At 36.6% G+C, this 17,037-nt stretch overlaps 1 protein-coding gene across 1 annotated transcript in view; it reads right to left on the minus strand.

Moving 5' to 3' along the window:
* The window catches only part of CCDC172 (coiled-coil domain containing 172), a 120,938-nt gene extending 107,800 nt beyond the window's left edge, over window positions 1-13,138 (minus strand). The window contains exons 1-2 of the mRNA XM_037803877.1: window positions 13,060-13,138; window positions 12,759-12,844 (exon numbers count right to left, since the gene is read on the minus strand). Of these exons, the coding sequence (XP_037659805.1) occupies window positions 12,759-12,844; window positions 13,060-13,138 (165 nt within the window). The remainder of the gene's footprint in view (window positions 1-12,758; window positions 12,845-13,059) is intronic.
* Between the last annotated feature and the right edge of the window lie 3,899 nt (window positions 13,139-17,037).

Consider the following 17,037-nt stretch of genomic DNA (forward strand, 5'->3'; position numbering starts at 1 on the left):
CTTGACCAAAAGGGGGAAATGAAAGGAAATGAAATAAGCTTCAGTGGCAGAGAGATTCCAAAACGAGCCAAGAGGTCACTCTGGTGGGCACTCTTATGCACAATATAGACAACCTTTTTTAGGTTCTAATGAATTGCAGTAGCTGGTGGTAGATACCTGAAACTATCAAACTACAACCCAGAACCCATGAATCTTGAAGACAATTGTATAAAAATGTAGCTTATGAGGAGTGACAATGGGATTGGGAAAGCCGTAAGGACCACACTCCCCTTTGTCTAGTTTATGGATGGGTGAGTAGAAAAATGGAGGAAGGAAACAAACAAACAAACAAACAGACAAAGGCACCCAGTGTTCTTTTTTAATTGCTCTTTTTCACTTTAATTATTATTCTTATTATTTTTGTGTGTGTGGTAATGAAGGTGTCAGGGATTGACTTTGGTGATGAATGTACAACTATGTAATGGTACTGTGAACAACTGAATGTATGATTTGTTTTGTATGACTGTGTGGTATGTGAATATAGCTCAAAAAAATGAATAAAAATAAAAGAACGGCTGCCATTAAACAAACAGGAAACTACAAATCCTAGTGGAGAAACTGGAACTCTTATTCATTGCTGGTAGAACTGTAATAGCACAGCCACTCTGAAAGTTAGTCTGGCACTTCCTCAGAAAACTAGATATAGAGTTACCCTACAATCCAGCAATTGCACTTCTCAATATATACCCAGAAGAACTGAAAAGCACTGACACAAATGGATGTTTGCTCACCAATGTTCACAGCAGCATTGTTCACAATTGCCAAGGGATGGCAACAACCCAAATGTCCTCCAACAGATGAGTGGGTAAATAAAATGTGGTATATACACATGATGGAATACTACGCAGCACTAAGAAACAAAAAGGTCATGAAACATATGACAACATGGGTGAACCTTGAAGACATAATGCTGAATGAAGTAAGTCAGACTCAAAAGGAGAGATATTGTATGCTACCCACTGATGTGAACTCTCTGAAAAATGTAAAATAAGTGTCTTATATTATAGAATATAGGGGACCTAGAGATAGTCAGAAGCTAATGAAGGGGGAATGATAATCTAATATGTACAGATATGATGAGAGTGATCTTAACAGTATGGGAATGGTCAAGTGTGACTGTGGCTCGTTAATGAGATTATAAGTATCAGTGATGCATTGAAGGTGAACATGTTCATAAATGGTTGTTTAAAGGCATGTAACCCTTTGTAAATGGTTGTTTAAAGGCATGTAACCCACAGAGTAGCACCACAAACTTAAATAAGCATTAGCATGATACACTTATAAGGTATGACACTGGTGCAGAGGGTTAACAACAGAGTGGTGTGGAAAAACTACCCACTATGTATTAATGACTATATTTAATAGGAATTTCTTACCAACTCTACAGTACTAGGGATGAATAATTCACAGCTGATAAGAGCTCTGGGATGTATTACATTACGATAATTATTTAAAGTTGAGAGTGATGATGATTGTACAACTAAGTGAAGATAACATAAGAAACCGCTTACCTTGGGATAGAATATATATTAAGTGAAGTTAGGAACCCACTACTTAATAAATCAAGCCCTCTTGTGAAATTTAGGGTTGTATATAGAAGGCTGAGCCCTCCTCTAATGATGTCTAAGAGGCACCTCCAGGGAACCTCTTTTGTTGCTCAGATATGGCCTTTCTCTCTGTAAGTCTAACTCGGCAAATAAATTCATTAACCCCTCCCCCACGAAGGACGTGACTCCCAGGGAAATGAATCTCCCTGGTGACATGGGACATGATTTCCAGGAATGAGCCTGGCCCTGGCAGTGAGGGATTGAAAATGGCTACTTGACCAAAAGGGGGGAAGAGAAAGGTAACAAGCTGAGGTCACAGAGACTGAGAGATACCAGATAGAGTCTAGAGGCTATCCTGGAGGTTTTTATTATGCAAGCTCCACCTAGACATCCCAAATGGCTACAGTATGCCATGCACTTACCAATGTAGTCCCCAAATACGGAAGATTCTATAAAGGATGCACTCACTAAGTTTTATCTTTCAGTAACTTAAATCCACCAGAGTTTTCCTATACCCCACAAGTCCTAAAACCCAGAGGCAATAGCCTCTTTAACGTCAACTATCAGATGTGGCCCCCGTCCCCATTATGCTGACACCCTCTTTCTATATGAACAAGTTAGGATGCTCAAGGCCTAGACACCCCTGAAGATGCAGAAAGAGATTAAGTGAGAGGAAGGGATAGCAACAAACAAGTTAATATTTAACAAAAGTCTATGAATTCTGAAACTTTATATAATCATATACATATATCTATATCTATATCTATATCTATATATATATATATATATATATTTGGTGCTGGGGTGTTAGAATGGCTGGGAAGAAGTAAATGACATGGTGGATGGATGGGTGGATGGATGGATTGATGGATGGACAGACAGACAGATGAATGGATAGCTGATATTGCAAATGTGGCAAAATGTTATAATTAATGGATCTGGGTATCTGAGGGTAGGGATATGTTGGAGTTCTCTGTATAATGTTTATACTATTTGTGTAACTGTCCTGCAAGTTTGAAAATGTTGCAAAAAAAGGTAAAAAAATAAATTCATTGAATGCTAACATTTATAAATAATTTTTAAATGACAAAATTTTCTTACAAACAAAAAAGTTTGTAAGAAGAATTGCATTTACATTATTTGCAAATCTCTTTATTGCCTAGCTTAAGAGAAGACAGCTGGATTCTCATATATGTTTCTTCATTCAGGCTTTTGCAATATGTTTTGCTGCTGAAATATATGATGAACGTATGGCCTCACACAGATATGTAGCTAGAAATGGGAGGAGTATTTTAATACCCTTTTCAGATGATTGTGCATATTCTTCTTTAGAGTACACTAAAACTCAACAAGTGGTAGTTCCTTGAAGGTTACCTGCAATGTCAAACCATTTCATTCTTTGTTACATTAAAATCTATTCATCTACCTTGTCCTTTGAGGGGACCTTTATTCCATGCATGGTTTTGTAGCATCATGCATTGGTCATCTGGAAAATATTGCTTCACTGAGTTATGCAGATTGTCCAAATGTTGACACACTTCATAACACAATATTAAAAAACAGTATGCATTAATATCACTAGCAAACTAATTAGAAAAATCTTTAAGTACTAGGAAGTTTCAAGCTTATAGTAGCAGATGAGTCTTCCAAAATTTTAGTTTTTGTTTGAAAGTCTGAATATCATCACTGGCAAAATAATAATAATGATGATGATGATGATGATGATGATGATGATGATGTCAGTTGTTTTCCCTGAAATGTCAGGCTCACCCTTTTTTATTTTTGAAAAAACTTTGCCAAAGAGCCAAGTCTAAAAAACTATAGTTTGTCAATCACTCAAGTAAAAATGTTGTTCCAGAAAAAGGAATAGCTAGTTCTAACTTCAACTCAAACCAGTGCACAAGTGCTCTTCTTTGAGACAATCCTTGTACTCTGGAATACAGAAAAATTTTATGTGAACTTTCTGTCTTACCACACATAATATTAAAAACATATATACTAAGGGTCTTTACCAAATAATAATAGTTTTTATTGCTTTATCAAGGACACAAAGTGAAACTGCTGTAACTGTGAGTGCACAGCAGTGAAGAATGCAATGGCCACTAGTAGAGTTTGGGCTCCATCGACTTGATTTGTGCTAAGGTCCTAACAGTCTTACTCACTATTGCTTTTGTTTCATTAATGCAAATGTCAACAAAGACAAAATGACAAATAATATCTTTGCATTATTTCAGATAATAAACCATGAAAAGGTTGTAGGGACTCCACTGGCTCTGCAGATCACATTTTGCTCTAAGACAACAACTGAGCAAAGACCCAGGGTAATCAATCATCATGGTCTGCATGAAAACATCCTAGTGTTAGCACTGAAAGTCCCATGTCCCAGGAAATCCCTCAGTCCTGGGCACATCAGGATGGCTGGTCACCCCACAGGAGAGATCTTAATGAAATGATACACTAATAGCTGAAGGATGGAGCATTTCAGGCAGAGGAAACTAAATGCAAAGGTCCTGAGGTCAAAGAACGGTTGGTACGTTCAAGAACAAAAGAACCATTACAAAGGTACACACCTCTAGCTAATCATATAATTCCCAGGCAGGCAGGCTAACAATACACTCAAAGCTCACCCATTGTTCTAGTTTGCTAATGCTGCCGGAATGCAAAACACCAGAAATGGATCAGCTTTTATAAAGGGGGTTTATTTGGTTACACAGTTACAGTCTTAAGGCCATAAAGTGTCCAAGGCAACGCATCAACAATCCGGTACATTCACTGTAGGATGGCCAATGGTGTCTGGAAAACCTCGTTAGCTGGGAAGGCACATGTCTGGCGTCTGCTCCAGAGTTCTGGTTTCAAAATGGCTTTCTCCCAGGATGTTCCTCTCTAAGCTTCAGTTTCTCTCCAAGATGTCACTCTCAGTTGCTCTTGGGGCATTTATCCTCTTAGCTTCTCCGGAGCAAAAGTCTGCTTTCAAAGGCTGTCTCCAAAATGTCTCTGTAAGCTGAAGCTCCTCTCTCAGTTCCAGTGCATTCTTCGAAGTGTCCCTCTTGGCTGTAGCTCCTTTTCAAAATGTCACTCTCAGCTGCACTGAGTTCCTTCTGTTTGTCATTTCATTTACATGGCTCCAGTGATTTAATTTAGACCCACCCTGAATGGGTGGGGTAATACCTCCATGGAAATTATCCAATCAGAGTCATCATGCACAGTTGGGTGGGGCACATCTCCACGGAAACACTCAAAGAATTACAACCTAATCAACACTGATACATCTGCCCACAAGATTGCATCAAAGAATATGGCTTTTTCTGGGGGACATAATACATTCAAATTGTCACACACATTAATTCCTTTTGTCTGTTTCCAAGTTTTGGATAATTATTCAAGACAAATGTGCTAAAGTTTTCTTTGCAGAATCACACAGAAAAAAATTAAAACTAATTACAAACTTTTTTTTTAATGAGAGCATAAGGAATTTAGTTTACCGTTAGGTTTACTAGCTGAAGTTGCTTGATGTCAATCCTCTAGTTAATGGAGAAAAGTGTTATATAGTTTATTTGCCAGTTACTCACAGTATAATTTAGAAGTTTCTCAATGAATGTTTGTTGAATGAATAATTACCCAATGTGTGATTGGAGGTATTTAAAAGAAGTGGGAAACGAGGCTAATTGATCTTCCAAGAATTCATAAATCAAAAAGTAAACTTTAGAAAAGGTGTTCTGTTGTACTTTATAGTCTTATGGGGCCAGTAAACTAAAATTTAATTTTATGCTTTCTGCATACTGAACCACAAACTTACTTTTCTTTAATTAGAGAACAATCCTCTCAGTTCCTAGAAAGGAGGCATTTTTTTCTGTCCAAAACATTTCTAATATTTCAGGCTAATATTTTAAAAAAGAGGAGAGGCACTGTGGTAGATTTTACAATTGAAAACAGTGCAGCAGATATTCTGCTATGTGGATCCAGGCCAGGAAGTAAGTAACTTTTGTGATTTATAAACATTTGCAAACAAAAAGGGTTATCTGATATACATTTATAAGTTTGCTCTTAACTTCTATTACCGTGAAATATTCTTCTGATTTTAAGACCATAAAAACAAAGTTGAAAAAAAAGTCTGATAAATGCTGTATGTAATATTTTTCTCTTCATTTAGAAATGTAATCATTTAAGTTCTATTAATATGAAGAGAGACTGCTATTTCTCAGAAACCAGGTCACCACCCCCATAAAACAATGTAAACATAAACATGACCATCATTCAAGCAGTTCGTGTTAAGAATAGATGGACCAAATGGCCAATTAGCACACACAAAGATGCTCAACATCAATGTCATCAGGGAAATGCAAATCAAACCCATGAGATACCACTTCCTACCTGTATTAGAGTTCTCTAGGGAAACAGAATCAAAGAGATATATCTATGAATATAAGATTTATAAAAGTGTCTCATGCAACTGTGGGTATGCACGAGTCCAAATTCTGCAGGGCAGGCAGCAAACTAGCAACTCCAATGAGGATGTTAGATGAAAGCTTCAGGAAACAAACTGGCAACTTCAATGAACGTGTTCGATGAACTCCTCAGGAAACGAACTGGCAACTTTGATGAACGTGTTCGATGAACTCCTCAGGAAACGACTGGCAACTTCGACAAACTCCTCAGGAAATGCTTCGCTGGGCAGCTGAAGAAGAAGTGAAGGTCCTCTATCTGTCTCACATCAAAGTCTTCAACTGATTGACTGGATTAAATCCAGCCAACTGCATTCTCTCATTGTGGAAGACACTCCCTTTGTTGATGTCATCAGTCACAGCTGCAGCCAATTGACTGATGTTTTAATAAATCAGCCTATTGGTTTATTAACCAGCCACAAATGTCCTCACAGCAATGGTTAGGGCAGTGCTTGCTTGACCAAACAGCTGGGCACCATTACCTGGCCAAGTTGACACATGAACCTAACCATCACACTACCCGCTAGTAGGACTATAATTAAAAGAAGAAGAAAAAAAAAAGATTAACAGTGTTGGCAAGGATGTGGAGAAACGGAAACCCTCATACATCACTGGTAGAAATATAAAATGATATGGTTGCTGTGGAACACTTTGGCATTTAGTCAAAAATTTAAACCTAAAGTTACCATATGATCCAGCAATTCCACTCCTAGGTACATACCCAAGAGAACTGGAAACACATGTTCATTAAAAAATTTGCATACAAATGCTCAAAACAGCATTATTCATAATAGCCAAAAGGTGGAAATAACCCAAATGTCCAACAACTGATGAATGAGTAAGGAAAACGTGGTATATCCATACAGTGGAATAGTATTCAGCCATAAAAAGGAATGAAGTACTGATATATACTATAACAAAGATGGACCCTGAAAACAGTATGCTAAGTGAAAAAAGCTAGTCACAAAAGGCCACAAATTGAACGATTCTATTTATATGAAATGTCTAGAATAGGCAAATCCAGACAGACAGGAGATTAGTGGTGGCCTAGGGCTGGTGGGTTTGGGGGAGGGATGGGGACTGACTGCTAACAGGTATCGAGTTTTTTTTAGGGTAGTGAAAATACTCTGGAATTAGATAGTGGAAGTGGCTCTATAACCTTGTGAACAGAATAAAAACCATTGAATTGTGCATTTTAATAGGTTGAATTTTACAGAATATGAATTCTATCTCAATAAAAAAAATAACAAAGAATATCTGTGCCAGAGAATGACGGAATATTGCTAAATCTTTCTCCTTATTCAACAGACCGCTCTGTAACTTTCAAATTTTATTTTTTAAAGTAACATAACAGCTGTGTCCCTATTCCCAGATTAAGAAATAAAACATTACCAAGCATAGCTGAAGTGCCCTGTACACCCTTCCCTGACTGCATATATCTTTCATCTCATCAAAGACAATCACTATCTTGATGTGCTATCATTCCATATGTCATTATACTTTTACTATGTATCGTATGCTCCTCATAAAATATAGCATAGTTTTGCATGTTTTTAAATAGTTTCATCCTTTATCGTCTTTTTATAGCTTGCTTTTTTATCACAATATTATGCTTGATAGATTTATGGAATTTATTTAAGTCATCAATAATTGGCTTTTACATAATATCTAGCACTCAGAATTCTGAGGTCATACTCCCAGGAATAACTACTCAATCTCTTAAACGTCTTCATCTCTTTTTTTATCAATTCAATTAGGTCATCTCTCCATATCCAAAAACATTATTAATTGAGTATTTGTCAAAATAAAGGCATTTAGAGAAAATTTCATAGTGTGAAAGGCTTTTTAAAGACTCCAACATAAAACAATTCTTCACAGAAGTATAATTTAGAGGGGAAAACCTTTCATTGTATTCTGCCATGTAAGATAAATCATATAAAGAGTACATACTCAATAATTAACAGAAAATTTCAAGCAACTACAGGGAATCTCTACATGGCCATTCTGGATCCAGCCACTAAAACCTTTGTTTTAGACAAGATGGCTGCTTCCCTAATATGCATTCCTCCTTTCCTTGAGAATACTTAAGCAATACTTAGAGAACTGCATGCCATTATGTTTGGAAGAAGTTACTACCCCTTGACCACAGGTAGTGGTTCAAGGCTGGTAATGTGTCACAATTTGCTGAAATAAGACAGAAGGCATCTGATGAGGCTCTGGAAAAGTTATCCTACTTTTCAAAGAAAGCCTCTGGAAGCTTCTCTTTGATTTTGGAAAAAAAAAGCATTTGCCCCTGGGAGTTGTTAGTAACTATTTCAAGGACAAGAGGGGAATCAGTCTCCTACCATTCTTCTTTGCTAACAAAATTCCAAATTTATTCAGAGAAATGTACCCAGTTAAAAATACTCATGTTCCCAGACTCCTTCCCAGGACTGGCCATGTGACAATATTCTAATCCTTGAAATACAGGCATAAGTTCTGGGAAAGGATTTCCCTTCCCCTCTAAAACAATGAAACCTCATGAGGAAAAGCCTTTTGCTTCTTCCCTCTTTTCTAGCTGTAATTCACACATGATGCCTGGGGAAAGAGCAATACCTGTGAGGCAGATGCTGCTGAGGACACTGCTAAGGTCCTGATGAAACTGAGGAACAACATAATAGGAGAACTTAAGCAAGCAATATGGAATGACAAAAGGTTATGGATAGAAAGCAGAATGCTTTATTGATTTTGAAAGTGAAGTGGCTTTAGGTAATGAAAAAGTGCAGGGTATGATTATGCAACTAGGTGACTGAAGTAGGATGGAGAAAAGGTTCACTGAAAATGTGGAGGCCAAGGAACTAAGAGGCCAGGTTTGTGGCTGAGTAGTTCATATGGATGGTGATATCATCAAGGATGATGGCAAGAGCTGAGACAGAGAGAAGGCCTGGAAGCCAGGTGTAAAATCTAAATAACAAGGGGAAGTATCTAGTGGGTTGGTACAATGACAGGAATGAAGAAAGTAAACTGGTAGTCTAGAATACTGCATAAGCTGGCAGTGGCATTGGAGACTGAGGAGAATATAGGCCAAACCTCCAACTACGAGGTATCTCAGTTTTCAAAGAAAGGACTCCAGATTCAGAAATACCTTGACTGGCTATGGAAATTGTACATGTGTACAAGATGAAAAGTCAGGGACAATATATCCAAGGTTCCATATTGCAACTTTTAAAAATTAACTGTACAGGTTCAGGGTAGAAGAGATTTGGCTTAAAAGAATTTCATGTGAAAAAGGCATAGGAACGTAAGCAACACATGTGGTGACAGTGTGAGAAACTACCACAAAACTGTCTTGGTCACCATTAGAAATATAGGTTTATATTAAATTTTGATAAGCAGAATTTCTACTTTATTTTCTAAAATTAAGATTAAATAATTCACATGCACTGTTATTTAAACAGATGTTAATTTGTGGTTTTTAAGCAACTTTAAGTCAACAAGTAAAGAGAATTAAATTTCGGTATGATCTAAATATCTCTTGCATGAAATGTAAAAAAAAAAAAAAACACCTCAATTTCAGAACTCCATTTCAATATAATAAATGATAATAATTTGTGACTGTTCTTTCCCTAACTGGCTAGTAGAGTACCAAAGGATATGACCACCTGTTGTTCTGGGAGGGTTCTTAACTTATACCAATAAAAAAAAGAAATGTGTAGATTTTGAAGATTAGGGAAAAAAGTAAAAGGAAATACCTTAAGTTATTTTTTATTTCAATATAATTTTCCTTTAAATATTCATGAAATATTCTTTTATTATTGCTATGATGCTTGTGCAAGAAGTTAAAATTGGGAGAGAAAAAAATAAAATATTCACAAAACAGCCACAGACTTTTCTCCATTTACTCTCTCTTGAGAGAGTATGGCATTATGTTGGGTTTTATATAATATGTTTATAAAGATTAAATGCCGAAATTTTACCTATATGCCATTTTTTAAGTAGAAGAACCTCTTTCAGATGCTTAAATAAAAACTGTAATTTTTCTGTGAGTCCTTAAGTTTGGTTGCTCTGACATCAATATTATAAAACCTTTCCTCAACATTCAGAAGAAGCATTCAGTATACTGGTAAGCATAAATGCAAATCCAAGGCGTGTTCCCATCTTTCTGTTTTCACACTACTGAACCTAACCAGGCATAGTGTAGCTGTCCAATTCACAAAGTACCCATACTATATTATCTGAGACTTCTTCAACCATGTTTTTTAAAGGACTCATCGAGCCCTAAAAGGAAAATACTATCATTCAAGTTCTAATTACATGCTACCTGGATTTTACAGAACAGAAAAAAAAAATGAATATTCTACTTCCTAAATACAGTTTTTTATCACAAGCAACCTCCAAAATAAATGCCCTAAATAATTTCTGAATGTATCACTGTACAAATACCTTAAGCACTGCCCTATTCAAATTATGTTCTAGTCTTTTCCTTATGCTGCCTCCACTTGATAAATTGGTCAATAAATGCCAAGTCAAATATTCAAGTAAACATATTTTCATTGTTATTGGCAGACATATAATTAACTCTGAGAATAAAAGGAACAAGAAATCAATTTATGATTACTTCTTCAGTTCTTCCCATTAGTCATTTATAATTGTGGTGACACTTAAAATCTTTAAACACACACATATACACACACAGACACACACAATTTTGACTTTAACGATAAATCAAATTATCTCAATTACAAATTTGAATTGTATGAAATGTGAGCCTCATATGTTAATTTTATTAGTAAGATACAATTGTATTATTACTCACATACATAAGCTGATTAAAAAGCAATGCACATTTATGAGCTTATATTAATTAGTCATTTTAAAAATGTTTCTAAACAATGTTAGGGATTTGCTCTCCCATCTCTCTAGTACAAATATCTGAATTGACATTTTTACATTTATGTATGTATCAACAAATTACATTTCCATTTTCAGACAAACTAGGCTCCTGCAAAGAAAATATTACAGAGTAAACTTTTTCTCTTCCATCATTTGTATGTGTCAGGTCAATATCTTCACCAGTCAGAGAAAAAAATGCATTTTGTACAAAAATTTACATAAGTGACCTTTTAAAAATATTGCCCTCGACTAGATTCTAAAGCTTTGGATACATTATTATATGTGAATTTCACGAAGAATAAACTTTAAGATGAGCTCAAGAAAATCTGTTGTACTAAAATATGCTGTCACTACTGAATTGTTACTTACATTAGGATAGTTTCATTGTTTTAAAATCATACACCATAGGCAAGCCATTAAATTCTGTTTCTCAGTCCTCTCACCTCTAAGGTGGGGTTAAAGATGTGCCTCATCACAGGACTGCAGTCAGGATTCAAGGAACTAATGCGGGTGGAGCATTTAGAGGTGTGCCCGGCACACAAGTGCTCAATAAACGTTAGCTATGCATTACCTAACTCTAATTGTATATGTGTCACCTACTACTTCTATTAGCTTCTAGTTACCAATCCTGAAAGCAGCTTACTTCTTCTTCAATGAAAAACCTGCCTATATCATGGCATTCTTTAATACTTCACCCAGACCAACTTCTAGCATTGCTGATAGGAGTTAATTTATCTGCTAATCACAGGCAAAATGGGAACCATGGTCTCACTGAAAAGTGCCAAATTCTATTTTAAAAGACAGTGGTGTCCCTATTATCACAATTACTGGTATTCACTCATTCACTCAAAACATTAATGCATACTATGTGCTAGGCTTTGGATATGGGCAACTGAGAACAAAAAAAAATGAGTAAGGGTAATTCACCGCCTGCTATAATAAAAACATTTTTCCAAAATGTCTATGGGAGGGCTTCACAGGTGATGTTTGAGCAAGACTTGGAAGGAAGAGCAGAAGCTCACTAGTTGGGAGAAGGGTTGTATGATTATTTTATTCATACAGAAAAATGGAAATTCCTCACAGAGGGAGACATTTCTATTTTAAGCAAACAAACTTCCTCAAACAGACTTCCTACTGCACACTACTTGCTTAGTTCATCATGAGGTGCTGAATAAATATTTGTGTATGGCTGTCTGCCCCATCCATAGCCAGGCCTTCATTGTGAAATACTTAGATGAAAGCCTTAGCTTAATTGTCCTGCTCCTATCCTCCAGATTAGAGCTCAGCTGATCTCCCTAAAATTGATTTTCTCATGCAGATCAAAACCCTGAGATGGTTTCCTCCTATTCCCAGATTATTAACTCTCTGCTTTCACCCTCTACCATCAGGTTCTCTTGCTTCTATCTCAAATGACGCAAATTTACAAAGAGAAGTGCTAGTCAAACAGTTATACTTTTCGTTGAAAGACGTGTCCAAAATGTGGAAGAGAATGGAAAAACAAAAGACAGATACTCATCCCATAGTTACATTCAGTACTTACAGCAACATAGCATACACCTTTATTATTCAAAATGTATATACTGTATCAACTACTTATTGAACATTTGTATGCTTTTAAAATGTTAACCATTCCCCAAAATGGAAATGAATTCTCCATTACTTGAACTGGTTTCTTTAGGACAAGTTCATATTAGAACTAAAGGTGTCACTGAATTCAGAACTTTCAATACTACCAAGCAACATGATAGACGAGTGTGCTTCCTATTTGAAGAACAGCTAATCAGTGAAATACCCTCAAAAAGTCAAGTTACACCAGACTTTTTTCCAGTGATAATTATCATGCTCTACATGGCAATACCTTAGATTCCAACTTGATTTTCTCTTCATTCAGCTCCTCTGCCGCTTTCTTAATTTTTTCACGACATCTGTTTATTTCCGACCTTACTGTAATATAAATTAAATCCTTAAACACATTAATATTTCTAAAATCCCCATTTCTGTAGCATTGGGAAAGACACCTTTCAGCTTTCTTTCCCTCAAAGTTGAAAACAAACTCCCCAACTGTTTTGCTGACCATAGCTTTCGGGTTTTCTTTCTGCTCCAAGCACCCAACTGGGGGAAAACAAAAAGTCCCCTGCAGAAAGACAGAAAAGCCCGACCTTCTCGCATCAAGCGACGACTCTCCTCAGCCTGGTGCTCTGTGAAGATGATATGCTGAAACAATGTCTCTAAACTCATCTCAGGCCCAGGCTCCTGTGGATCCTTTTCTCGACGTTAAATATTTTATAACAGAGTCTGAGGGTCCTGGGAAGCACAATAAAGAAGGATTATTCTGGGACTATCTCAGATCGGCGTCCCTGCACCCTCGCGACACCAAGCACGGAGCCCCGAGGGTAAGGGCCCTCAAGGGGTCGCGCGCGGGGGCCGCGGGCCAGGAAGGGGCGGCCGCCGCGGGAACGCCGACCACCCGCCGCCCCTTGCCGCTTCGCCCCGGCCTGCGCTACCCGGTCCGAGCGCCCCGCAGCCCGCTCCCTCTGCCTTTGTTTCCCGTGTTAGAATTCACTAACCCGGTTTTTTCTGCCAACAGCCCTCACTCCTCCTTTCAAATCTCGCCTAGGTCCCTGGCGGAAAGCAGCTCCCCTCGGGCGAGGCCTGGTCCTCTCAAAGTTTTGCTTTTTTGTCCCGAAGGCAAATAAAAATGGAGGCTCCGGGCTTTGGCTTCCCAGTCTGGGCAGCAACCCTTTTTGTGGTCAGCCTTTACTCTCAGCTGTATTTCTCAGTAAAATGTATATTTGCCAACAACACCGAGGGGTGGAAACCTTCGGTTAACACTTCGTGAGTGCCTCAGATCAGGCCTTGCAAAGTGAGAACTTCAACTACGGAGTCCAGTTGGGCCCATTCTGCCATTGTGCGGTTCGCTATGGGCCGTGCGGCCCCCAAAAGTCTTAGGCTTTATTTGGAGTCGAGGTGATCGGTCTCCATGGCACAGACACCCAGCATTATAAAGTTCAAAGTACTGGTGATTCTAAATATAAACTTTTGCAAAGTCTTATCCTTTGACTATGGCAAAGACTGCTATAAATGTGCAATGTCTGACATTCTGCCTTAATCATTCCTTTGTAATCAGGGCATATCTTTTTTGTCTGCTTTAAAATTAATCATTGCCTTTTGTAATCAAGCTGCAGTAATATTAACACTTCAATATCTGCGCAATATGTGTCAGAGACCAAAGTGGTTGCTAATTAAAGCTTACACATGAAAGGCACCTTTGGGATTTTTGCATGGGATTTTTTAAATTAAAAAATAAAATATTTTTAGTTTTAGTAGGTCAAAATATTGAGATTATAGTAAACATTTGACTTATTTCTGCATGTTAAATTGACATTGATTAAACTTTTAAAACTATTTTTCAGTTAAAATGTATTTAGAATTAAGTAAAGTAAGGTAAACATAAATTTGATCACACCATTTATACAATAGGGTTAATTAACATTTAATTAATGCTATAATATAGTATAATTGGCTATAAATCTTAACCTATTCCAGGTTTCCACCTTTATTCCCATCAAGCCATGCATGCATAAAATTTTTAACTCTATTGTAAAAGGAGAAATACTGAAGAGTGTAATGAAGCAGAAAGGAGTTGCTCATAAGCTCATCATTCAGAAGCAAATGTTAATGATATTATGTCCCTTGACTTCCCAGCGACCCCCTGCCCTTGCATTTTTTTCTTATCCAAACTTGAAGTTACTGTGAATATATAATAATGAGAATGATAGTAATAATTAATATTTTTTGAGTATTTGTCAGGTGCTATTATGAACACTTTACATCCTTTTGTGATGGATTTTACTATTATCTTCATAGTATGGTTGAGGGAACTGTAGTACAGAACACTTAAGTAAATCTACTTAAATTCTACTGAAGCTTGCACAAGGTTGCATACCTCAAATATGGCAGAATGAGATCTGAACCCAAGAAATATGAGATCAGAGGCTTTGAATTTAATTTTGGCTTCTGCTCTGTTCTCTTATTACATCACAAGCATTTTACCATTTCACTGAAGACTTATCATAAACACATTTTTATAACCTCATAATTTTCCCTCATATAGTTACATGTGTAAAATTTAGATATACAGAAATAAATTTGACTCTTTTATCTGTTCAAGGGTGGAAACAAAGCTGAAATTGTTGTTTGAATCATTTTCTTTGAACACTCATTTGGGGGCTTATGAACTGTACTGCAGCTGCCATCAAAGGAAAGGACTTCCCAGAAGATAAATTATATTACTAATTAATATCACTCCCTTCAGAATTATTTCCCATGGACTTTCACAGGGAGCATCCTCACAAGGAGGCTGGTTTCAAAAGCATGCTGCTATTTAACATTCCAATTTTATTAGTTACACTCAAACTCACATTTATTATTTAACATGCTCTTTCTGTATTGAAACTTGGCAGAGTGAAATTCGGGCAGCCTTTGTTTGAGGAGCCCAGTGGCCTCACTCACACAAGAGTTTGGAAGAGAGAGCTGCTGGTAATTCAGGAAAGGAGATATGGGGAAAAATGATTTCTTCATCTTCTGCAATCTTCTTTACATCCCAGAATATTTTTATCCTTTTAAATCCTGAGTTAGAGTCTTCTTAGAGGTACCACAATTATAGACATTAGCAGGGTTTTTAATTCAATTTTGTTTTGTTGAAGCAAAAATGAACATACAAGCCCACTATTCAAATTTTAAATGTTTCATAATGAATAAAAGCAACATATGAAGATACTAAAATGTTACTATCCTATGTTTAGCTTTAGTCATACATTTCCTATGATGTTAAGATATATTTTCTTATAGATTACATTCTGTAATGTTCAAAACAGGAGTAGCATTACTTAACTTTATGCAAATAAAAATAGTACATTATGGGGTAAAATTCAGGCATACTATTTTCTGAAAAGGTATTGATCTTACAAGCCTTTTTAAAAAAAGAAAATGATTCATTCAATAGCTGTTTAATGAGTTTCTGCTATTCATTCAACATTCATTCAGCAAATATTATGGAGCATCTCCTATGTGTCATATTAAAGAAAGAAACAACAAGATTTAATAAAAACACAACTACATAAAATGTATTTTTCTTCCCCCGGCTATTTCTAACCTCATTGGAGAATTATTATATATTTCAACATTTTGGCAGCACTATAAACAACTGCTTTCAGATGTTTCAACAGATGTTCTTTAGAAAGAAAGCCAATTATTTCTATTATGATTTCTACATATGATTCTCAGATATAAATTTTCCATCTGTACATGTTTCATTGAATTGCATACCTATGGAATATAAAAGTTAAGATCACTCATTGTCTTTAAACCTCAGACTTTTGTCATAATAACACTAGCACCTGGGTTATTGAACAATTGATAATTGCTTTGCTAGAAGGCATTATATAAGGCTATATTGCTTTTGTGATTTAAAATGCACTTCCTCTCCTTTCTTAGATTGATGACCTCCCTAAGTTCTAAACCAGGCTTTGTTAATACCCACTACCCAGGGCATATATATTTCAATGGAAAGAAGAAAAGTAATTCATTTATTTTATGTTTTTCTTAGGGCATCTTCCAAAAAGGAAAAAAAAAAATGGATTCACCAAGTTTAACACCTATTTATCAAGTATCTACTAAGTGTAAAAATCTCTGCTAGGTGAAGTATGTGGGGCCATAATGTCCTACAATCTCATTATGGGATATGTATTTGGAAGATCCGAGAACGGAGACATGAATGGACATTTGAACATTGGTGTTTATGGAGGCAGTATTCATGATTTGCAATGGGTGGAGGTGGCCAAAGGGTACACTGACTGAGGAACAGAATGGTGAACTGTGATGTGTGCATACAATAGAATATCGAGCAACTACGAGAAGGAGTGAAGCTGTGAGACACCCAGCGAGGTGAGTGGATCCTGTAGATAGCACGTTGAGTGAAGTACGCCAGAAACAAAGGCAAACACTATAATGCCTCACCAATATGGACTAACCACAATGTGTAAACTCAGAATTGAATCTTAGAGCACAGCCTAAGAGGGAAATGATTATTGTAATGGTCCCTAGATTGTAAGCTCTTACAGCAGTCAAATCTATTC

The sequence above is a fragment of the Choloepus didactylus genome, chromosome 15, assembly GCF_015220235.1.
Source record: "Choloepus didactylus isolate mChoDid1 chromosome 15, mChoDid1.pri, whole genome shotgun sequence".
NCBI lineage: Eukaryota > Metazoa > Chordata > Mammalia > Pilosa > Megalonychidae > Choloepus > Choloepus didactylus.